This window comes from Nicotiana tomentosiformis, chromosome 10 (genome assembly GCF_000390325.3).
Source record: "Nicotiana tomentosiformis chromosome 10, ASM39032v3, whole genome shotgun sequence".
Lineage (NCBI taxonomy): Eukaryota > Viridiplantae > Streptophyta > Magnoliopsida > Solanales > Solanaceae > Nicotiana > Nicotiana tomentosiformis.
Genome location: NC_090821.1, coordinates 19592025 through 19617338, shown reverse-complemented (window position 1 = coordinate 19617338; position 25314 = coordinate 19592025). Strand labels below are relative to the sequence as shown.

The following is a 25314-nucleotide window of genomic DNA, read 5'->3' as shown; positions in this document are numbered from 1 at the left end:
TTAGAATCATGCCTGGGATATTAAAATGGCGAGGATATTTGCTCTGCATATCATGCTCAGTCTCCCAGGTTTCCTTATAGATTAGTTGACCTCCCCACTAAACTTTCACCAATGCAATATTCTTCGACCTCAGTTTTCGAACCTACCTATCCATAATGGCCACCGACTCCTCATCATAAGCCAAATCCATTTTCAATTTCACCGAGCTAAAATCCAACACATGTGACGGATCCTCATCGTACTTCTGAAGCATGGAAACGTGAAACACCTCATCAATGATCCTCATCAATGAGCTCTCGATAAGCTAGGTGGCAAAGCAAGTATGTAGGCCACCTCACCAACCCTCTCCCACCTTGAAAGGACCAATATACCAAGGGCTCAACTTTTCCTTCTTCCCAAATCTCATTACGCCCTTCATAGGTGAAAGTCGAAGAAGAACCTTCTCACCCTCCATGAAAGCTACATCTCGAACCATCCTATTAGTGTAACTCTTTTGTTGAGACTCTGCTGTACGAAGCCGCTGCTTAATCAATTTCTCATTCTCCGAAGCATCACGAACCAAATCTGTGCCCAACAACCCAGCTTCTCCAGGATCAAACCATCCAATTGCAGAACGACATCACCTCCCATATAATGTCACATACGGAGCCATCTGGATGATGGAATGGTTGATATTGTTGTAGGAAAACTCCACTGGAGGTAGAAATTGATCCTATTGGCCTCCGAAATCTATGACACTAGCTCTCAACATATCCTCCAAAATCTGAATGGTCTACTTGGACTGACCATCCGTCTAAGGGTGAAGGTGCTCAACTCAACCTGCATGCCTAACTCACGCTAAACTGCTCTCTAGAAATGCGAAGTAAACTGAGTGCCACGATCCGAGATGATAGAAACAGGTACCCCATACAAGTAGACAAAATCCTAGATGTAGATCTTAGTCAACTTCTCCATAGTGTAGGAAGTCATGACTGGAATAAAATATGCAGACTTGGTCAGTCTTTCTACAATGACCCAAATTGCATCAAATCTCCCAAATGTCTGTCGCAATCCTACCACGAAGTCCATGGTGATGTGCTCCTACTTCCACTCCGGTATATCATTCTATTGAAGAAAACCACCAGGTCTCTGATGCTCATACTTGACCGGCTAGCAATTCAAACACCAAGCAACATATCCAACAATCTCCTTCCTCATCCTCCGCCACAAATAATGCTGCTTCAAATCACAGTACATCTTTGCAGCACCCAGGTGAATAGAATACCGCAAACTATGAGCCTCCTCAAGGATTAACTCTCTCAAACCATCCATATTAGGAACATAAATTCGACTCTGCAGCCACATTACATCATCATCACCAATAGTCACCTTCTTAGGACCACCTTGCTACACCATGTCCTTAAGGACAAGCAAATAGGGATCATCATACTAACGATCCTTATTGCGCTCAAATAAGGACGACCAAGATACAACACAAGCAAGGACTCTACCCGGCTTCGAAATATCCAATATCACCAATCTGTTGGCTAACGCCTGAACATCCATAACTAATGGCCTCTCCCCAACTTGAATAAATGCTAAACTCTCTGTGCTCTATGCCTTCCTACTCAAGGAGTCTACAACCACATTGGCCTTCCCCGGATGATAGAGAATAGTGAAGTCATAATCCTTCGACCGTTGTAACCACCTCCGCTGCCTCAAATTCAAGTATGTCTCTTTAAATATATATTGGAGACTTCGATGATCCATATACACCTCGCAAGACACAACATATTAATAATGCCTCCAAATTTTGAGTGCGTGTACAATAGCTACTAACTCCAAATCATGCACCAGATAGTTCTTCTCCTATATCTTCAAGAAAGCCTAGTTAGTGCCTACCATCCATCCTTGCCTATGAACAATTTGAGAATAAATTACAAGAGATAGAAGTGAAAGGATGAAAGAGTTCATCATCACATTTCATTAATTAAGGGGCTTCATTAATAATTACCAAAAGGTTACAAGTTCATAGTTTAAAAGTGGAAATATATCCGTCAACTACAACATTTTTAGCATGTTTCCCAAATCAATCAAAACACAACCCACAGTATGTGTACGGATCCTTTAAGAGAATATGAGTACAGTATAGAACTACCAGTGACAAGGCCCCAGCTATACCTCAAAGTACAATGTACAAGAATCAAAATAACACAAGGCCCCGATATGGAGTAGTGCTCACCAAATCAGCCGAGAAGAGAGTATGTTGCCATCAATGATCAGTGCCGTCTGCTGAGGAACCACCTGTATCTATTAAAGATGCAGCAGCCCTAGCAAAAGGGACATTAGTACATATGGAATAGTACTAGTATGTAAAGGTAAATACTCTTTCATGGAATGGAATTCCAACATAAAAGGAGAGAAATATGAAAGCAGTAATAAAGTCAATAATATTTAATTGCCAAGTTAAAACAAAGTAAACATTCAAGTAAGAATTAATATTATAGGCTGGGAGATCCTTTCTACCAATACACCACCATGTGCATGGAATGGAGTCCGATCTCCGCCCGATTGGCTAAGCCGTCTCAACCCAATGTATGGGGGTTGATATAGTAACATGAAATCACCACCATGTGCGTAACATGGCATCCGATCTCTGCCAGATCGGCTAGGCTATCTCACCATAATGCCGTGTGGATCGATATGGTCTTTGCTAACTATCAACTCATTCCAAACAAGGGGAATCATCTAATTATAATATAACAGGGGTTCATCCCTCAATCGATTCCTACACCGACACGTGTAGATTCGGGCTTGGGCGTTTATAACCCATCCTTCCTCAGTGACCTAACGATACTCTCAAAAATATTTATCATATAAAAAAATTATATTCACCTCCTAGCCTTTCATAAAATCTTTCATTTCTTCAGCACTCTTGGCCATACATGATATCCTTCATTCTTGGCACAATAGCCGCATTTTATATTACATACTTTCATTCCTTTTTACTTGTCTTGAATCATCATAAAGTGTTAAAGACATTTTAAAACATTGGGAAATTATAGTTTCATCTCATAAGTATATAATAGCTCAAAACACATTGGAAATAATTACAAAAGGAGAGCATGATATAACAAGAGCAATTGAGACATGACTTGGAGATATAGGCATTTGACAAACCATACTTGTAATTTGTGGCAATTTAACCTAATAAGGATAGGAACTTGGACAAACCATACTTGTAATTTATAAGGAGATAATGGAGTCCAATTTTATGGAGGGGGTTTAGCCAACATACCTCAATTTAGCTTTCCTTAGAATCACTACGGTGTGCCATGACTCTTAGCAACTCAATCAACATTAACATAGTTCAATTGAACCATTATTAGGAGGATTCTCATGATATAAGTCTCTTAGGCATTTCGTCGAATACCTACTATGCAAAATAGACTACAAGGTTTTATAATGGAAATTCCTTAACCCCATAACCCATTCCAAAGCAAATAATCAATCTACAATAGTCCTACAACACCCAACAACCTTCATTGGCACATGCATGCCTATCCCTATACTTCCAACTAAAGAATCAAACCTCCCATTCTTCACATGCACCCCATTCGGTCTTAAGGGCTTATAGCTTACAATCACCATCCTATAAGCCCCAATCATAATAACCGTACTCATAAATTCATTATAAAATATTACATGTGAGCTTGGGATAAAGTCTTACCTCTTAAGTAGAAGCCCTCGTGAGTTTTCCCCTTGAATTCCCAAGACTTGATCAAGAATTAGAAGTGTGGAAGTGTTAGATCATCTCCCTCCCTCTCTCTCTCTCTCTCTCTCTCTCTCTCTCTCTCTCTCTCTCTAGTTTTCTCTCCTCTCTAAAATATTAGGTTTTCCCATTCAAAATGATCCCCTTAAGTCTTTGTATTAAAATAGGGTTGGGTAAAATTCCCCAAAAATTAACCTTCTGAGTCGGGTCTGTGATCGCGAATAAGACCACAAAATAGATATGCGGTCCGCGAAATGGACCACAAATTGGTCCTCTAAATCTAGGTTGGGTCTGGTCGAATCTGTGACGGATCTGTAGTTCGCAGAATGATTCTGCAGTCATATACTGGACCGTAAAATCTCCTTTAAAAAATACCCATACTGGTTATGTAATGTATACATGGTCCGTGAAATAAACCTGCGGTCGCACATTGAACTGTGAAATGACCCTCAATATTAAGTTGCTCCTGATCCCATCCGCGATGGTTCTGCTGTCGCAAGATGGACCGTAGAAATACTATTTTCTACAAATTTATCTACAACCCTCCAAACACATTAGCCTACCTCATTGCCATAAAACCTTAAATCCTTGGAGAACCTTACGGGGCCTTACAGTGTGCGTTGGTCCCAACTAGTTTTTGCACCATTATCGAAGATTTAGAAATTAGCTACTTGCCTAAAATGAGCTTTTATTCGTTATCTATTTGAGTGTTAATTTGTTTGCTATTTTCTTCTACATGTGTTATCATTAAATGCTATGGAGAAGTGGAAGCTTGAATAACCTTCCCTGTTATGATCCTGAAGCTAAAAATATCTTTCATAAGTTAAGAAGGGAGGCCGAAGCAAGAGCTAGAACTGCAAAGTTGGGTATTGAGTCCAACCACAATCAATAGAGATGGAAGAAAATGACGAGCGGTCAGTGATAAAGGCCGCAAAGCCTAATCTTGTAAACATGACTCAAACTATTATATAGCCTGACATTACTGGTCACTTTGAGCTAAATCAGTATATGGTGTAATTAATTTAGTGAGCAAGGTAATTTGTGGGTCTCTCTCATGAAGATCCACTGAGGCATATACCGAATGTTTTGGAGATTATAGATACTTACAACTATCCAAATATTTTCAAGGACTATGTCAGACTGACTTTGTGTCACTTTTCTCTATTGGGGGAAGCAAAACAATGGTTGCAAAATGAGCCAGCTAACTCAATTCGCATGTGGGATGATCTAGCACAAAAATTTTTGATCAAGTTCTTCCCCACAAAGAAAGCTAAGTCACTGAGAAGCCAAATTCTTGGGTTTCAAAAAAGAGATGGTGAGACTCTTCTTTAAGCTTGGAAAAGATACAAGAAACTACTCAGAGATTGCCCGCATCGTTATCAGACTGATGAGGTATTGGGTCACACTTTTGTTGATAGGTTAGATGTGGCCTCAAAAATGAATCTCGAAACAACTTGGGTAGGGAGTGGCATGCAGAAATCTTATAATGAAACTCAAACTCTCTTGAAAAACTTTACTGCAAATAATCATAACATGCAAAGTGATGGTGAACCAAGAAGAATGATAAAATAGAGGATAACAGGTGCACTCGAGCTAGATGAGATTTCAACTATGACGGCATATATGGCCAAATTGACAAATCAGTTGATCAAATTGGCAATGGGTCAGGCGTATCAGATATAGAATATGCAATAGATGTCTACATGCTATTAGATATGTTCAGAGAAGGCCACACGAGTAACCATTGTTCATTGAATCCTGAATCCATTTATTATATGGGGTAACAAAGTAGAGGTCCAGTCAACCAGAATGCTCAATATGGGAACATGTATAATCCTAATCGGAGGAACCATCCCAACTTCTCATGGGTGGTAATCATAACAATAGCCGACCTTAAGTAAATGACAACTTATCACAGATGCAACCACAATAGGCATAAGAGACTACAAACAATTTGATGAAGAAGCTCTTGCTTCGCAATCAACAACTCAGGCTTGAAAATCAGCAAGTACAAACATACTTCAGAAATTTGATGAGGCAATTTGGGAAAATATCCTCTAATTAGAATGTTAGTCCTACTGGAGCTTTCCCAAGCGATACTGAGAAAAATCCCATAGAACAAGTGCAAGCTATCAATCTGAGATATGAAAGAGAATTGGAGGATCTGCCCTCTGAAAAGTCTGTACCTAAAAAAAAAACTGGTGGCTATGCCAATAAAGCAGGAAAAAAATATAAATAATACACAAAGACGAGAATAGATGCAAGCCCACCGCCATCTTTTCCACGAAGATTGCAGAATCAGAAAGATGATGCTAAGTATAAGAAGTTCGTAGATAATTTGAGCTAGGTATGTTTGAATCTGTCTTTGGTGGAAGTGTTGCATGAAGTGCTAAAATATGCCAAGTATCTTAGAGAAATTGTTGCCAACATGAGGAGACATGCAGAATATGAAATAATTGTACTTACTGAGGAGTGCAGTACTAGAGTGCAGAATAAGCTTCCTCCAAAGCTGAGGGATCTTAGATGTTTTACAATTCCCTTAGCCATTAGGAAACATAAGGTTGATAGAGCCCTTATGAATTAGGGAAAAGTATTAATTTGATGCAACTATCTGTTTTTAAGCAACTCGAATTGGATCCCCTAGGCCTACTATGATCACTTTATAGTAGGTCGTTGGTAATGCCAGAAGTGATTATTGAGGATGTGCTAGTACGAGTGGGATTATGAGGGATTACTATAGACACTACGAGGGGTAAAGGTCAGACTAGAGCCCAACCTAGGGCACGTGCAGCACGTACAACTACACACGCTCATGCTAGAGCGATATCAGTTGAGCCACAGATAGCTCCAAGTGACGAGCAGATCCTAGTTCAGGATGAGCCAGTAGGGCCATCTCAGGTTAGAGAGGGGTTTATTGCTATCCCAGTGCTTCAGGACACCTTGGTTCATATGATTGGTTCTATGGAGAGCATGGCTCAGGCGGGTGTACATCCTATGGTACCTGTTGACGACCAATTTTGGCCCACCTTTTAAAAATTAATTTATTTGTACTCATTGATTTCAATAAATATGTTAAAGATATTTTCTAATTAACAATATATATTATTTTATAAAAAATTAAGTAATTAATGGTATTAATTAGTAATTTATTAATTATAATTATAAACATATTATCTTTACTATGTTACTATATTTGAAACCATTAAAATAATTTTCATATTCATCATATAAGTTTATAATTAATTTAGTAAAGTTATTTCTCAAATTTTGGCAACATAGCCCATTATTTCAAAATAATCTGAAACTATTATAGTAAATGGGATAATAAGATATTTAGTAGATAATTAATTAATTACAGTAATTAGTAGTATATTTGGTGATTATAATTTCTATCACATTTGATTGAAATTAATTAATATAAATAAATTAATTTTAAAAAAGTTAAAGACTAAATGGCTAAAATTACAATTGCCCACTCAAATACAAATTGGCCATTTTAAAATTAAAACTAGCCTAATAGTTGGCCCAAATTCCCCATCTGATCCGGTCCAAACAACCTATTCTATCCAAGTTGGCAATCCATGCCAATCTCTGTGAGCTAATAACAGTGCGCCATGTCACCTGTCCCACTCACTCACAAAACAAACACACTTAATCTTGACCATCGATCCATGCCATCAATGGACCATGTTTATTTTTGATTTTCTCATTATTTTAATACCCCTACTAATGTTTTATCTCAACTATTGAATTACAAAGATCCAACAGTTGTCGTTTTTTCTCATTAAACTTGTAAAATAATTTTAAATCTCCAAATGATCAAAGCCGTTGATCAAAAGATCCAACGGTTCCCGTTCTATTTCTCACTCTTAACCCTGGAGACCAACCCGCAATCCCCCAAACCCTAAATCATTTCTTTCCAACACCGCCCCCTTTCCCCTTTTGCTCTCTACTCACCCGTCTGCCCTAACCCCATCAATCTCCAAAACCTTGTATGAATTTGTGCAAGGTCATCTCAATCAAAGCATGAAATACCTATATGTCCCTATAATCCGTGAATCCTGCTATTCTTTTCCATTTCCGCCAATAAAATTCAAAAATCAAATCAAACCCTAGACCCCAAATTGTGTTACTAAACTCGCCTGTTCCTTCCTTTGTATTTTCAAATCCATGGCATGCATGGTTGATTTTCTTTAGCACCATCATCATTATTTGTGTCCAGAGGTCAAGCGTAGTGATCTCTTGACATTGGGGTTTTCTCTGATGGATTCTCACCTTCAACAATCATTTTCACTTAGGTAAATCTTTCAACGATTTTCCCCTCTATTTTCTTCAGTTTTCACTTGTTTTGCTTTCATCATCTAGCAATCTTCATTCTCCACTACCGCCATTTAAATCTGCCGGAACCCTAAGGTTTGAAGGCACTATAAATAATAGCCTTAATTTCTCTCACCTAACAACACCTAACAACCTAAGAAAAACATCAATACACAACCTAATATGAGTATTCAATAGTTTACAGAGTCTATCAGAAAATCTAGGTTCTAACTGATTCTTCATCTTTCTCTCTTTCCGATTTTGAGTTCAATTCATTGGTAGTTATTTGAGCTTTGGTTCCTAAACGGCTAACAAGAATCCTTATTTAGTTTGTTGCTCAAAGGAAGGTCAGTGTACTTCGACCATTCTTTTCTTTTAATCGTTTTGGTTAAAATCATGTCTATCCTGTTGTTCTCTGATGATTGTCTCTGTCCATAATGTGTTGTTATTAAATTGTGTTTGATAATCATGCTTTTCATATGAACCGACTACTTCTCTTAATATCTTGAAACCAAGTTATCGACTACTCTTGCAAGCTTAATGAATGCTCTTTAAGTTAAACAATCTGTGTGTTAGTTAAAACTTATGTATCCAGCTATAAAGCCTTAATGGTTCTGTACACATGTTCTAACTTTAGATTTTCCTGATGATTTTTCTGTGGTTCTCATGTTTACTCTATCGATCTTTACCTTAGTATTACTTATGGATTTGTATCATGCACTTGAGATTTCTTATCTTATGAACCAAAGCTAAAATAGATATGAACACTTAAGGTTAACTACAACGCTATCATTTCCGTTGAAATGTATCAGTTGCAGTTGTTTGGGTTGCTTTCTCTCTTCCAATGTGCTTTTTGTGATTTTGTAGCTCTTGAAAAATTATTGTAATGATTTTTTGTTAACCTACATGACTATTTGATGATGCATGTGAGCATCACTATATAGGTATGTCTATGAATATAACTACACTAAGCTCTAATGAATCTCTGCAATTGGTCTTATATGTGTTCTGCCAGCCTAACCTAAGATGTGCTCTTTATTGTCCTTAAGAGCTTGATTAGATGCTATATTTGTGCATCCTCTCTTTGTTATGCCATGTTGTTGACATATTTGAAAATAGAACTTCATTATATTTGGATTAATTTACTGAACCTGTTTAAGTGGACTCACTATCCTACTACTAGAACTATGCATACTTAATGTGAAATAATGTATTTTTCTGAACCCCTGTAATTATCATGTTGGTATGATTCTATGCTCTTTGATAATCTACCATGTTGTAGTTTTGTACTCTTTAGGAATATATCATGTGTGTGTTTGTATATCTCCTAAGGGTTCTACACTTATATTTATTGTGAAACAGGTTTTTGCTTATATTTGTGCTCTCATGCTGTATGGTTACATTAGAAAAACTGAACCTTGCTAAGCTTGCATAAGTTAACTGTGACTCATTTGTGGACTTAAGAGAAACCTCTGATGTTTACTTGCCCTGCTTTGAGTGTAATGCTATGCTTTAATTCTTGATGAACCTAAGTTTGAACATGATATTAGAAAACCTTTAAGGAGAAAGTGATCACATGTTTAAGTTAAAATCAATCTACTTGCATAAACACTCCTTGTCAATGCTCTTAGAGCTTCTGAATGAAGTTGTTGGCTCATACTACTAGTAGAGGTTAAGATTTAGTCTATGAATGAACCGTAGTTTATTAAGCTATCAAAGTATTATGAGTAGGGATTCTTGTAAACCTGAACTTATCAGTAGATGCATGTGTCTCCCTACTCCTTAATCATATAACCTAATGTTTGGATTCCTAAATAATTTTCTGGTGTTCCCTCTCTTTTGGTTGTACCTGTTATTGATTTATTTGAGCATTCATAAGTATGTTGAATATATTGACAGTGTACTATACCCTTGTATTTGGATTGTGATCCCTATAGTGTTACTTGCTATCTCCTATTCATAGTAGTACTCTGTATAGTTCCCTGTGAGAAAGGTATATGCCTTTGTGTTATTGTTACCATTCTGGAGTAACAGTGAATGCCCCATTGGGTGTTAAACCTATTGGGAGGAGTAAGTGTGAATGGTTAAGGGTATTTAAGATTAATATTTAGTTAGTGGTTGAGATACCCTCCCTAATACAAGCACTGCTCGGAGTCCCTGAGATCCTTGCGAACTCTGAAGTGCCAGGGATCCAAAGGATGTCTTGGCCATGAATGTAATTTTTTTAAGCTTTTAACCATTGACATTTATTAATCTCTTTAGAGTTAGTGTTAAATGAAAAAAAGGCTTCACTGTTAATTTATATACTCTCATTGACCTTACATTAATTTCATTGCATTTTTGATTACCAGTATCTATTACAGTTTTGTTTTGAGCCTTACATTGATCCTGTTTGTATTTAAGTATCACATTGGGCCGTATATCTAATAATCTCCTTTCTTTTTTTCCTCATGTATCTGAGTTGGGCTTTGCCGGGTTCTAAAAGGACTCAGGCCCAGATGCTTGCCTGAACCTTAAGGTCATAGGAGTTGCTGTTGTTTGTTTTCGCTGTCTGCTGGGCCTAATCCCTTTCAGGTCCAAAACTATGAGTCCGTTCCTTCCTTTCACAGCTATTATAAGTTTACTGTTATTCTTATATGTATCAACACTGATAATATTGAATGAATGCTTTTTTTATTATCTTTGAACTACTTAAGAAATCTAGGAAAGCTAAAAATTATAGGTAATATTAAAAGCACTATCTCTTCAGTAGTTAAACAACTTCAAACATACATAGTTACCTCTACTATACAGTTTAGCTTTCACTTGTACTAACTCTTTTTTGTGAAACTCTTTGAAGATAAAGGCAGATTCAAAAAGTAAGCGACTTTCTTTTTTTAAAAACCAGAATCGAGAAAATGATTTTCAAGGCATGTTTTTCTAAAACAAAATAAAACACAATCGCGGTCGAAGAACACTTCAAACGATTTTCTTCTAAATCTTGGGTACGAGATTTGAAATTAATCTTAAAGTATATCTAAGGCCTACTTTTTCAAATAGCCTTACTTTACTAACGTTACACAAATGGCCGTCTTATTTCAAAGATAAAATATTTTAAACCTAACCATGTTTATAAGCTTACAAACATAGACATTATAAATATACTTCAAAACTCTTTCAAATTGTGTAGACACTTTTCAAAAGACTTTTATAATTAAAACCTATATTCTCTTTTTCAAAGTACATATATTATCTTCCTTTTAAAATGATAGGTTTTTAAACATGACATAGGGTAAGGTATACACTTTTAAGCACTAACCAAGTAGAATATAGACATTTAATATCCCCGGACCTTATCTAAGTCCTATGGAGCTACCTTAGGTAGATTCTAGGGGGTGCCTAACACCTTCCCCTTAGAAAAATAAAAATTCTTACCCAAAATCTCAATAGTTAGCAGCCTAATAGGATAATAATCTTAACCATTAAACATGTACCATAGTATACCTTTAAATAATAGGTAGCGACTCCTTTTATCATCAAGGAAAATCACTAGTTGAATCTTGTTTTGACTCACGCAAAATAAAGTGCAACAACATGGAGACTCTGCTGGGGATTACACTTAGGTTATGACCTTAGCAGACTTAGAGCTCGTTTGGACATAAGAATTTTTTTTTTTTTTTCAAAACAGTGTTTGGTTATCGAAATCTTACAATTTTTCCAATCTCACTTGAAAATGCATTTTCAATTTTGAAAAACTGGTGAGAACCCGTTTTTCAATTAAAAATTGGAAGGTTGCTATTTTTTAGTTTTATAAATTTACCGTATATTTTTAAAATTTATAATAAGGACCTATTAGTTATTAACCTAGGTAATCATCAACTACCTACTTTCCCTTCCATAAAGTCAGAAACACAACACGCAAGCAGCAAGTCTTCTTCTCACCAAAGTGTGCGACTGCCTTTGCCATCCCAATTCGGCAAGGGGCTGGTATCTCCCATCAGCTGCGACGATATTCTTTGACGGTAGTTGCTAAAATTTACTATTATTTGCTTGATTTGTAAGATTTTTTCATAGATTTGTAAACTCTTACATGTATGTGAGTTCTTCCTGCATTGTAATTTCTTTGTTTGTAACTTTTCAATTTGACTAAATGTTGGAAACTACGTCTATATTATTGACTGAATAATTACTTATTTCTCCCCACTTCTAATGTACTCTGAAGATTTTTTTCTTTTTTCTCAATTTGTTGGAAATCTTTTATGCTTTACTTTTTTTGGTCGTGTCAATTTTATCTGGTTGGCGCAATGACAGTTCGTGCTTCTTGTATTATGCACGTCACACCTGAAGCTGGCTTTGGGATTTCAGACAAGAATTCTGTGACTGCTCCCGCCACCGTTTAACAGGGTAACTTGATTTAAAATTTTATTTTCCTTTTTTCTCCTATGTATGCGCCTTCAATATTACTTATAAGGCTTATTTTCAGTTGTTATGCACTCTAAAGATGAAAGCTTTCATATGCGATTGATTATTCTATTATTGTTATATTGTAGAAAGGTAAAAGAATGAGTAAACCACGTGGTGCACATGCTGAATATTGATTGGATGAGGACACGTCGATCCTCAACCATATCCTACATGAGGATGCAAGGAAGTGCGGGTTCAATGGTTCGACCCTAAGTGCTCCACGATTGAAGAAAGTTATATGAATTTTGGATGAAATCTAGCAAGAAAGACACTTATGACGAACATCGCATTAAGTCCAAACAACAAAGGTTAAGGACATACACGAAAAACTTTAGGAACCTCCTTAATTCTTGCTCCGGCTATGGTTGGGATCCTGAAAATAACACACTTACTTGCCCAGCTGATATTTGGCAAAAACATGTGCTGGTAAGTTTATGAGACGAGTAAAAATATGTATGATGTACCTTTATGCATTCTGAACTAACATATTATTTTAAATATTTTCCAGATAATGAAAGAAAAAATAAATCTATAAATACAGATACAAGGGGCTTGAACACTTTGACTTGTTAGAAGAGATATTTGGAAATTCATTTGCCACGGGAAGCCATGTCGTCTACAGTACAACACCTGTTTCCCCTCGATGATCAGATGAAGCTACTGCAGTGGATAATGAACCCTTTTCTTGTGACAACTATCCTGTTGGTACTGGGCCTGTGAATATGTACAAGTACTGGTACTAGCAGTGGAAAGCAGACTATGGCAGATACATCTTTGGCGACTGATGGTGGAACATATACACGCCATAAAAAAGGTGGTGACTTATCATATTATAACCAGAAGTATTTTATTGAGCACTTGAAGTGGAAGAGAGACCGGAAGGAAGCAAAATAAAAACGAGGAGGAACGGGCACAAGCATCGATACCTCATGAGATTGATGTCTACTCTGAGCAAGTCGTGATTACCCAGCTGCAATTCATCATGGAAAAGTACTATATTGATGATAAGCAAATATCTCTAGCTGTACCTCTTTTGCTTGACCCCAGCTTTCGTAAGATGTTCGTCCATATGGCCGAGAAGTTTCAAGCTCAATGGGTTAAGGACTTGCAGTAAATTTGAGCAACCGTGATTGTAATTTGTTATATTGTACTCTAATGTGATGAAACACTTAAACTTTAATATTTAAGTAGTACTTTACTTGGGTGTTATTGCAGAGTGTGATATTCTAACTCTTGGTACATCAATAAGTCAATACCTAAAGCTATCCCATATTTACTTATGGTCTTATTTAGTGAAGTTGCATATAGCTGTCATTACTCATGAACATGAAGCATAGATATTCATGGTTTTGGACTAACTATGACTAAGAAAAAATATTATTATCTACATGGCGTTCTTTCTTTAGTGCAATGATCTAATTTTTTTTATCAATTCTGGTACTCTTTGTTTGCAGATAAAATCTTTATCACTTACTTTCCATGGTCATGAAACATGACACTTTTTATGCTGATCCATCTATTTATTTTAGTTATACTTGTTTGTAGTATAGAAACATGACAGTTTATTCTTTTTATTTTTGTAGGTTGACTGTAAGGGTGGATTTAAAAGAAATGAGTATATCCAGCAGTGACACTGATTCAGACAATGATATTGAGGATGACATAATATGTGTTGCAATTTCTAAACAGATCAGACGAGAACAATGGTTATTATCTCAAAGGCCGCAACATACATCTAGACCAGGTATGGCATGGGTTATTGAACTTCTTTAGGGACATCGCATGCGTATATATGAATCTATGCATTTCTATCCTGAAATATTTCACCGGTTTATTGGAATGATACGACAAAATAATTTGTTGCCAATCGAGCATCGCACCACACGTGTTACAATTGAGGAGTCCGTAGCTATTTTTCTGACTGTTGTTGCACATAATGATAGTCAGCACTCGGCAAGTAAATGTTTTCAACATTCGCTCGAGACAATTAACCGGCATGTTCGAACAATTGCTAAAGCAATTAGTCAGATGGCATCAATAATTATATGTCCAAAAAATATGACCGACATACATCCTATGATTTGACACAATAGCCGTTTTTGGTCTTACTTCAAGGTAAACATGTTCATTATTATTTTTGATGGCCATGGTTTTGCATTGAGGTTAGCCAACAACCTCCTTTTGAACTGCTAGTGTTTTATTCTTGCAAGAATTTGTTTCCTGATGATTCTCTATTTGGCTTTGGTAGGATTGTGTTGGTGCAATTGATGGAACATATATTCAAGGGGAAGTCCCAAGAAACAAGCAACTGGCATATCATAACCGCAAAGGAAATGCTTCACAAAATGTCCTATGTGCGTGCGATTTTGATATGCGGTTCACATTTATTGCAGCTGGCTGGGAAGGTAAGGACAGTAAAGTGCTTGAAAGTGCGATTGCTGACCCAATGACAAATTTTCCTTTTCCACCAAATGGTATTAACTTTAAATATATATGTTTTTTTAATGTTGTTAGCTAGTTTAATGAATTTAAGTTTATTTCATTTTGGTAGAAAAATATTACGTTGTTGATGCTGGCCTTCGAAACGCAAAAGGTTTTTAGCACCATATGACGAGCGCAAAATATACACTTAAATATGCTCTCTAGTCGAATATAGTATAATATAATATTGTATCCACATGGATTGGAGTTAAATAGTATTTTCGTAGTTTATAGCTTGATTGCTATCCAAGATGATCAACGATTGAGATTTATGTGATTAAAACCAAAATTAACTAAGAGTCTAAACTATTGGATAATGACAATTACAACAAGAGTAAGCAAAGAAGATATCAATGGGAGAAAATAGGGGTTGATTGGATAGGTGCAAGATACTTGTCTGGGATTTAACTCTAGTTAATTCACTTCTAAGGTTCAAGCGAGTCTCTCGAATTCACTCTATTATTAGTTTGAATGTTTAGTAGAAACTCCTCTCTCGATTAAGTCTCAACCTCACAATATAAACTAAGTTAAGATCGGTGAAGATATGCAAGAATTCGCAGTGGATTGGTTTATAAGAGAACCTCTTTCGATTATTCTCCTAACTAGGTCTAAGCAGTAATTCAACTAACCTCTTTTGATTACTAAGAAGAATCAATGAATTCAACCAACAAGATAATGCAAAAATATCACAAGTTACGCCTCTTTCGATTACATAAACATGTGAATATATATATGTAACATTGTAACACCAAAAACGATTCAATACATAAAAACTAGAGTTAACAAACAATTCTCAAAACACCAAATCCATCAATCCCTAATAAAGAATTACTCCATAGATATGGAGAAATTCATAACAAATAAAGTTAAGTTAAAGGAAAATATAAAACAATCCAAACCCTTGTCTTGAGTGAGGATTGAAGGATGAAATCCTTGTGCTCTTGCTTCTTCCACTTCTCCTTAGACTCCTTTGGTCTAAAGTATGTCAAAAGTCCTCAAAATACCGTTTTTCTATGTATATATACAAAGTAGGGTCGGGCCCGAACAAACACACCTTCTCCTTCACGAAGTAGGACTCTTCCCGGACAGGACGTGCGTGGCCGTGCACCTGGGAAGGTACTCGCGCATTAGGCCGCGCACTTTACATAGTGTTCTGCCTCACATATGCGCCCAGTGCGCGGTCGCGCACCTGGGTGACGTCCAACTTGATTCTTCGTTTCTCTTTTTGAATGCACTAGTGTCCGTTGATCCCCGAACTCGATTCCAACTTAATCTTTGGGCTTTTACTCAGACTTCAAAACTCCAAAATAGCGCGAATTTATCCCATAACATCTATATAGCTCGGAATCACTCCTACAAGGCATTAAACATATAATTAGTGCCAAACAATAGCAATTAAGGCTCAAACTCAATTAAAGTGCATTAAATTATAGTACGACAAGCAACTAAAATACACAATTATAGCCTACCATCAACACCCCATACTTAAACCATTGCTCGTCCTCGAGCAATCAAACTTCACTTTATAATGACACGACCTTTTAAAACAATTCTCATAACTCATCATACCAAGAATATTTAAAATAGACTAAGCACTCTTACGTAACATCCTCGCCTCAAGAGTTGACTCTAAAGCACTATGCATTATTTACCACTCGCTCATTTTCTCTAACACATAGGTCAACAATATTACCTTTCCTTCATGAATCACGTGCCCTCACAACAAAAGAGAGTAGTTCCACACACAATCAAATTTACGCACAATTAGGAACTTCAAATAGAAAGAATTCGCTCACTCTCAGAAACAATATTCATATGCCAAAAAAGATGAACTATAGGCTTGCCCGTAGTATACTACTCCACTAATTAAGCTTATTCAGTCAAGGATCAAGTAGGACTTTAATTGGTTGTAATGTAAGCTACGAGACGGGTATAATACATTTAGATATAAGAGTGACTACACCTCTCTAAGCACTTTAATACATATATCTCATTGTTAAAACCCCACACTTATGTCAAACCAATACTCCACCTTCACATCAATTTACATTAACTCCCAACTTTTTTAAGCACAAATACATCAAGAGTTACCACTTAACAATGAATAATTTTACACAATAATACACTATGTATATATTATTTTTAATTTAAGTGGCTCTTACTTTTTCAAAACAGTGCACCTTTCTCCTTATTTTATTAGCTCCACTCAAGAACCGACCCAATCACCCCACTTCAACTTTTACAAAGTTCATACAATTTCAAGTGCTCACAAGAGGTAAAAGGTTCAAATAAATGGTTAATTCAAATAAATGGATAAGGCTTGTAATATGGTTACCAAAGAAACATGATTACATGCTCAACGGGGTTAACTACGATACATAACAATTTGGTGGATAAGGTATATCATTGGCTCAACAAAGAAATGCCTATATCACTTCCAAGACTGAATAAAACTACTATTTCTCTTTGCAAACACACGGGGCAAGTTCTAGACATCAAATGCAATGCACAGAATACACGAAAACTCACACACACATGGCACATAACTCACTCAAGATTGGATTATCAAGACACTCTAGTCAAAGTAGTTAAGCAAGGTTAAGGTCATACACTTTAAGGTACTTATAAAAGAGTCAAAAACTGAGCCTAAGTGTCACAAATAAAGCACTCACTATTCTCAAGGTATAAGTCAGGGTCTGAGTCAAATTCGGGCTCCATTATTCGTGCCCGAACTAGTGCACACATCCACGCAGACAACTTCTTCTCAGCCTTCTTGGGGTACACCCCACACTTGTCTTTTTCACTCATCTCAGCCTTCTCTTTTGAATTTTTCACTCTCCACTTGCAGCTCGCTTCTCCTTTCTTACCCCCATCTCCACATTCATCTCGAAAGTTATCGTCTCCTCACCCACTCTAAGCATGAGCTTTCTATCATGTATGTCTAATATTGCTCTGACCGTCGCTAAGAATGGTCTTCCTAAAATAAGGGGGACCTCTTTATTCTCCTCCATCTTCACCACTACGAAATCTACAGGAAATACAAACATATCTACCCGAACAAAGACATCTTCCACTATCCCCTCGGGTATAATAGTTGTTTGGTCTGCTAGCTGTAAAGATATTGGTGCAGACCTTATCTCTCCAAGCTCATTCTCTAATTTCCTGTAAATAAACAAGGGCATTAAATTAATTAAGGCACCATAATCACATAAAGATTTATCAAAGTTAAGAGTGCTTAACGAGCAAGGTATAGTAAAACTCACTAGATCTCCACACTATTGTGGGAGTTTGTTTGCAAGATTGTGCTGCAATGCTCTGTGAGCTTGACCACTGAGGTCTCTTCTATCTTCCTCTTCTTTGTAAGGATCTCCTTCAAGAATTTGGCATAAGCTGTCATTTGTGAGAGCACTTCTGTGAATGACAAGTTTACATTAACCTGCCTCAGCATCCCTAGAAATTTCTCAAACTGCTTGTACAACTTTTCTTTATATAACTTTTGAGGAAAGGGTAGAGCAGGCATGTGCTCGCTCTCATTCCGATCTTCCTTTCTCAAAGTGTCCTCCTTCTTTTTGTCAACTCCCTTCTTACCTTTTGTCCTCTTATCACCTTCAATTTTCAGTTTCTCCTCACTTTCATTTTTAGGTACCACCTCTTTTTGGACTGGAGTGAGATCTTTTAGCACTTGCCCGCTTCTCAAGGTCACAACATTCTCTGTTTCTTTGGGGTTCCTTTTAGTATCAGCTGGTAGAGTACCTGGGATTCTCTCAGATAATACAATTGCAATTTGTCCCTCTTGCTTCTCCAAATTTCGCAAACCAGTGCCAAGTTCTTTGATAGCTGAACCATGAGCATCTAATCTCTCATATGTCTTGACAACGAAGGATTTCATTAGATCTTCTAGCCTAGGCTGAGTGGAATGTTGAGGCTAGAACTGTGACCTCGACTGATTCATAAAACCCGGAGCTACTTGTCCTTGAAATCTGGGATTCTTTTGTTTCCATGCATTTGCAGTACCCCAGGTGAACTCCATGAAAATCTAGGGTGCTTCTGACCCATTGCCTTGAAGTTATAATTCCCAACAACATTAACTTCCTCGATTAAGGCTTGACACTCATTACTAGGGTGCCCTCTTCCACATATATCACATGCTGTATGGGGCTCACTATGTATCGAAGCTAAGGTTAGCTTCCTTATTTCCTTGGCCATGACATCAAGCTGTACCTGCACAGATGTATTAGCGTCAACTTGGTAAACACTAGTTGATCTTCTTCTTTCAGCAATTTCAGAGGGCCACTGATTTGCATCTTCAGATAACTTATTTAGAATTGTGACTATCTCCTCTGGAGTCTTTTTTATCAATGGGCCTCCAGATGCATTGCTCAATGTTCTATGTGAGGCTGGTGTCAACCCATCCCAAAAATACTGGAGTTGCATTCAGATTTCAATTCCGCTATGTTGACACTTTTACACTATCTCCTTAAACCTCTCCCAAGCTTCAAACACAGTTTCAGCCTCATTCTGACAGAAGTTATGGATTTTTCTTCTAAACTTGCTCGTCTTAGCTGATGAGAAATATTTGTGAAGAAATTTTCTAGTCATCTCATCCCATGTTCTAATCAACCCATTAGGCAAGCTTTAAAGCCAGTTCTTTGCATCATCATTGAGTATGAAGGGGAATGCCTTTAAGTAAGCTACATCTTCTGACACTACCATTGTATTGAAATGTGTTCATAATCTCCTCGAAGTCTATCAGATGATTGTTTGGATCTTCGTTCATCTTTTCTTTGAAAACACAGCTGTTTTGAAGAGTTTGAAGTAACCCTTCCTTTAGCTCAAAATTATTAGCTACAACTGGAGGTGGTCGTTTACTTGATAAGCCTTGATTGTAGATCGGTCTAGCATAATCACCAAGTGGTCTCCCAGCACCAGGAGATATGTTTCCGAATTGGTCTGCAACCAAAGGTTGATTCAGAGCCATTCTCCGAGTCCTCTCCTCCTCAAAGACAAGTTCTGCATTTCGAAGAGTTGTCTCCTCTACATCTCGTGCAACGTTTTATCTTTGCTGGGCTGCCTCTCTTGTAGCTAAATCAACATTATCATCATCTCCCGCCATAAATTCTTTGGTTGAGCTTCTATGGTGTGTATTGGACTAGTAATAGGAAACGATTGCTGATACCTCTTCCTTTTTATTCTTTCTGCTGCCTATCGAACTGGATTGAATTTCTTTGATAGCTGCTTGCAATGCGGTCATAGAGTGTGTCTTGCCGGACTTGATGCCTTCCTCTAAAATGTCTCTCATCTTAACAAGTTCGGGAAACTTCTTCCCCATCATTTTTTCGAAGTAGATTCCTTCTTGAGCCATGATGAAGTACTTAGTCAACTCATTGTCATCTAACGGGGGTTGTGCGCCGGTGGCCTCTGACCTCCGTCGTCGTGCATATTCTTGAAATGATTCTAACGGCTTCTTCTGCAAGTTTACCAGGGCGAACCTATTAAGAGTAATTTTTGTGTTGAACCGGAAATGGTTCATGAAATCGTCTGTCATATCTTGTCCTTCCCTCCAGTTTTCGGGATCTTAGCGGGTATTCCAAGTGAGTGCCTCTCCTGTCAAACTCCTTATGAATAACTTCATTCTCAACTTCTCGTTCCTTCCTACTCCAACCAGTTTATCGCAATAGGCTCTTAAATGTGCATGGGGATCACATGTCCCATCAAAGATGTCAATTTCGGAGGCTTGTACCATATTGGCATGTCCACATCAGGGTGTATGCATAGGTCCTCGTAATCTAGACTCTCGCTTCCTCGAGCGACCTGGAGGTTCTTCATTTATTTTCTCAAAGCTTGCAATTGTTCAGATACCGACTCTTCCTATTTATATCTTTCTTTCCTTTCCATTTTAGCATATTGGTCAAATTCATAAGCAACCTGATCGAGACAAGCACTATGAAAGTGGGTTCTGAAGTGGCATATACGGGTGGAACATATCACTCATGTGCAGCGGAATGTGTCACGGGTATGTGCTGGTTTTGATTGTTAGTAAAGGTAACGCCGCCGCGAGGAGGGGTATGAACTGTGTTGGTAGAAACTGGTGGGTTTTGCGATGCTTGAACATAATTTGGTGCATAAGGAGTATGTATGGGAGGATTTGGTGGGTTTTCAGGGGTTACTAGGGGTATAATTTGGGTTGTAGTGGCTGAAGTTGTGGTATTGTTTGCTTGGCGAGTAGTTGAAGGAAAGTGATCGGTGATTGAATCTAGAGAAGGAAAACAGGGTGGTTGTGGGAGTGTCATCACGTCCAGATGCGCCAATTCCCGAATGTGTTGCACTTCCTCCCTCAATAATTCCATCTCTTTTGCCATCCTGGCAACATGTTTGTCGTTCCGAGTATCATTCTTTTCTTTTCCCCCGATTGCCCCAGGCTATTAGCTATTACCAAAGCGTGTTCGGTTGGGTTATCTGTCACAGATATCTTCCCTTTTTATCTCAAGTTGTATGGTGGTTCAGCCAGTTTTTTGGGTCAACACAAACCAACCTTTTTTTCGAGGGGGTGGGGGGGAAGGGGTTAAATAATAAAGTAATGCAAGAAAAGAAAGAAAAAAAGAAGAAGAATATAAGTCGGTTTCAGTGTTTGCACAGATATGAGCACATAGATCAGTTAGTTCACGTATTCAAGTAAGCTCTTTCCTAATGTGAGAGGGACCTCTCTTTACCGGAGGTAGGCCTACTCCATGAATATTTGACAAACAATTAGATTTGACACATTCAGATTTGAAGCAAACTTTGAGTTTTCGTTAATAATATTGGGATTGTAGTAGGCGGGGGCAAGGATTACAACATTATTTTTCCAACACCTATAATATTACATGGGCTTACAGCTTGGCCCTTTGGGAAATGAAAGGGTACAAGATAAAAGGTGTGGCTAGGGAAAGGAAGGGAGAAATCAACCAACCGCTAGTAGCCATCCCCGGAATCATCTCCCATATCTTCTTCCTCTTCTGGTTCCTCTTCTAGGTCTTCTTCAAATTCTTCCTCTTCATCATCATTGAACTCGGGCTTTTCTTCTGTATCTTCTTCTGGTTCTGTCTCATATTCAATTTGTATACACTCGACCACTTGATCATCATCCTTCGGAGGTGGCAGCATATGATCAACTGATCCCGGGACCACTTGACGGTGAATGGAGGTAGTCTCAAGGTAGTGCAGAAAAATCTCATGATAGATTTGTAAGGCTGTCACTGCATCTTCCAGCCAGGCTATTCCTTCACTGCTTGGTCGGGCCAGCTCATCCTCTTCATTGATCCAGACATAGTATTCTGGAGTGCACCACGAATTCTGACCCATCTGCATTATAATTAAATCATTCCACTCCTCATGAAGTCTCCTTATCCTTAGTATTGGGATATGCCCATTATACTCATCTTCATACAGAGTCGTCCTCGTCAAGAGAGGTACATCTTGAATCAAACCAAATTGCCTGAGAACTCGTAGGGGTGTATATGGATGAATGCCTTTGAGTCCTATCAGCTCGATGAAATACTTCTGGAGAATCCTTAGAATTGCCCTATCGCTCAGCCACGAAAGCTTCTAGTTTATCCATTCTCCGCTCAAGTTTGTCAGCAACTCTCTCCATTTTTCTTGTCCGTGCGAGGGGGGCCAATGCCTCATTCTCTCATTGTGACTCTGAATCATATTGTCAATACCAACAAAGTAATCAATTGTGGCCTCTCGTTGAAAGAAGTGTTTCGTGGCCCATATCTGGCGCAATAGGTTGCAGCCTTTGAAGAAATCGTACCCCCGGGAACATGCAGACAATGCTCTGAGAATTTCTTCCAATACCATAGGCACCAAGGTGGCTTGGAGGTTACCCCGGAATGTTGCCAAAACCACAAGCAACAACTTGATGTTGATTCATCCTCTTCTTTGTGGGAAAACCAGCAATCCTAGCAGTGCCAAACAGAAGGTTATAGCACGGAGAATTTCCCAAGTTTCCTGATCTCATTAGAACTCTCCCAAGTACCATTCGTTGCTCTCTTGATATCCAAACCTGTCAAACAATTGGTCCAGGCTTACCCATCTGTCTTTGATGTTCCTCAAACTTCGACTGCTTGCCAAACCCAAAGCATCGAGAAACCCATAGCCGGGCATGGTAACCGGTAGTATCGGCTTTCTCCTGGTAAATGGCAGCTCTGTGAAGTTGGTAACTTCTTCCAATATTGGCACCAATTCACAGTTAGAAAACTTGAAAACCACTTTGGCTGGATCCCAGAATTCTATCAGCAAGGATAAGCACCCTATCAGCCCGGATGTTCAGTAAGGCAGTCTAGGTGCGTTATGATTTTGTCCCCATGCTCTCGATGAATATTCTTCCACTATTGCTTTAGCTTGTGTGGTACCCCCATGACCATATTGATTTCGGGGATATTCTAGTTGATTTCTATTTCTAAAAAGGGTAGAAAAGGGTCTGATAAGTGTTTTTCTCCAGATCTTTAGTATCTCATCATGGTTGGTTCGTCGTTCCACAAAAGTCATGCCGTTGGGTGCATAACCCATTGATATTAGGGTAGATTTCCTAATTGTTTATCGATGTCAAGGACCGACTCATCTAAGGTTTATGCAGTATGGCCTATGTTTGCTAGAGTGGAGTGATCTCTAATTTTTAGTTGGACTGAATACTGCGAGAAGTTATATTAGTTGACTTGACAAAGCCATTCTCTGAGACTAAAGAATTTTGAAAGAAGGTTTGGAGGGGTGTAAACGATAACCCTTGTGTGCCACTGTGTATGATAGTGTACGGCCAAGACTCGATAAGAAAGAGTGTGATGACAGTATATATAAACCGGTAACAGATAGTGGGATGTTAGTAATAACATTAAAGCAAGGAGATAAGTACATAAGGAACAATTAAGGCAGGTAAGCACATATTTGCTAATTAAGCACAGTTAAAGCAGTATATAAACATTCCTAAGTTCCAGGTCTAGTCTAAGTAGGCGTTTGGACATGAATTCCAAAAAAAAATTCAAATTTGGAATTTCACTAAAATATGAATTGAAGATGGAGTTGTGTTTGGTTATAATTTTTACAACATATTTGGATGTATTTTTTTCAAAACCATGAAACATGGTTTATACCCCTTAATTTGTAAAACAATATCAAAACCACCCCAATTTGATTAACCTACTTGAAACAAATAATCAAATATGATATTGTTTAACTGTTATCATATTTCGCTTTACTGCAATACACATAAGATGCAAAATCAATATCACATTTTCTAATTCTACCGACACACAGAGAAGGTGCAAAAGCAGGCATAGCCACATATTTCTCATAACCTTATAATAAAACTTCCAGTAGGCAAAGTTCAAGAATCAACTAGGACTAGTGAGAATTTAAGCCAAAAATGACATGAATATGAACAAGTTATTCTTTAATATAGTCCTTCCACATTGTACGAACAATCTCTTCACGTCGAGCATGCATTTCTTGATCAGCTGACTGAGAAGACGAAGCAACATTGTTAATCTCAATCGGTTGTTGGTTGGGGTCATCAACAACTATATCATCATGTTCATACTCTGTAAATATTCCATCACTACTTTGACGTTCACGTAAAAATTTATGCAACACACCACAAGCAATTACAATCCAAACTTGCATGTCGATATCGTAATTGTTCATGCCTTGTCATAGTATTCTGAATCTACTTTTCCATGCTCCAAAAGTTCTTTCAAACACATTGCGTAGAGAGGAGTGCCTATAGTTAAATAGCTATTTACCATTTCAAGGCTCTCTTTCACTCCCTCTATAGTCTTGTAAATGATATTATATTCCTTTGTATGGTGATGGTAGGCTATAATTGTGTATTTTAGTTACTTGTCGCACTCTAATTTAATGCACTTTAATTGAGTCTGAGCCTTAATAGCTAGTATTTTGTACTAATTATATATTTAATGGCTTGTAGGAGTGATTTCGAGCTATGTAGATGTTATGGGATGAATTCACGCTATTTTGGAGCTTTGAAGTCTGAGTAAAAGCACAAGGATTAAGTTGGAATTGAGTTTGGGGATCAACAGACACTAGTGCATTCAAAATGAGAAACGAAGAATCGAGCCGAATGTCACCCAGGTGTGCGACCGCACACTGGGCATGCATGGGAGGCAGAACACTACGCAAAGTGTGCGTCCTAATGCGCGAGCACCATCCCAGGTGTACGGCCGCGCATGTCCTATCCGGGAAGAGTCCTACTTCATGAAGAAGAGGATGTGTTTGTTTAGGCTCGACCCTACTTGGTATATATACATAGAAAAACGGTATTTTGAGGA

General features: G+C 37.9%; 3 protein-coding genes and 1 long non-coding RNA gene across 4 annotated transcripts; 1 reads left to right on the top strand and 3 right to left on the bottom strand.

The window, feature by feature from the left end:
* Window positions 1–142: 142 nt before the first annotated feature.
* LOC138899843 (uncharacterized) lies at window positions 143–1545 on the bottom strand. The gene is made up of 4 exons (XM_070186540.1): window positions 1471–1545; window positions 1164–1386; window positions 353–582; window positions 143–244 (listed from the first exon to the last, which is right to left on the bottom strand). The coding sequence occupies exons 1-4, from the start codon at window positions 1543–1545 to the stop codon at window positions 143–145; spliced, it is 630 nt and encodes a 209-aa protein (XP_070042641.1).
* A 10395-nt stretch (window positions 1546–11940) lies between these two features.
* LOC104112627 (uncharacterized) lies at window positions 11941–13720 on the top strand. Its single transcript, XR_690044.4, has 4 exons — window positions 11941–12069; window positions 12395–12451; window positions 12598–12937; window positions 13020–13720. It is a non-coding gene; the product is annotated as an uncharacterized lncRNA (long non-coding RNA).
* A 4103-nt stretch (window positions 13721–17823) lies between these two features.
* Window positions 17824–18174, bottom strand: LOC138899842 (uncharacterized). The gene has a single exon (XM_070186539.1). The coding sequence runs from the start codon at window positions 18172–18174 to the stop codon at window positions 17824–17826; it is 351 nt and encodes a 116-aa protein (XP_070042640.1).
* A 1967-nt stretch (window positions 18175–20141) lies between these two features.
* Window positions 20142–20537, bottom strand: LOC117280639 (uncharacterized). The gene has a single exon (XM_033660371.1). The coding sequence runs from the start codon at window positions 20535–20537 to the stop codon at window positions 20142–20144; it is 396 nt and encodes a 131-aa protein (XP_033516262.1).
* Window positions 20538–25314: the final 4777 nt, after the last annotated feature.

Excerpts from the sequence above, each read along its gene's own strand:
- LOC138899843 (XM_070186540.1), bottom strand. The coding sequence starts at position 1,545 with ATGGATGTTCAGGCGTTAGCCAACAGATTGGTGATATTGGATATTTCG. Across the intron at positions 1,387-1,470 it reads GTAGAGTCCTTGCTTGTGTT|CAAGGTGGTCCTAAGAAGGT; the intron begins GTATCTTGGTCG and ends GACATGGTGTAG. Across the intron at positions 245-352 it reads GGTATATTGGTCCTTTCAAG|AAGTACGATGAGGATCCGTC; the intron begins GTGGGAGAGGGT and ends TCCATGCTTCAG.
- LOC117280639 (XM_033660371.1), bottom strand. The coding sequence starts at position 20,537 with ATGACAGACGATTTCATGAACCATTTCCGGTTCAACACAAAAATTACT.
- LOC138899842 (XM_070186539.1), bottom strand. The coding sequence starts at position 18,174 with ATGCCCTTGTTTATTTACAGGAAATTAGAGAATGAGCTTGGAGAGATA.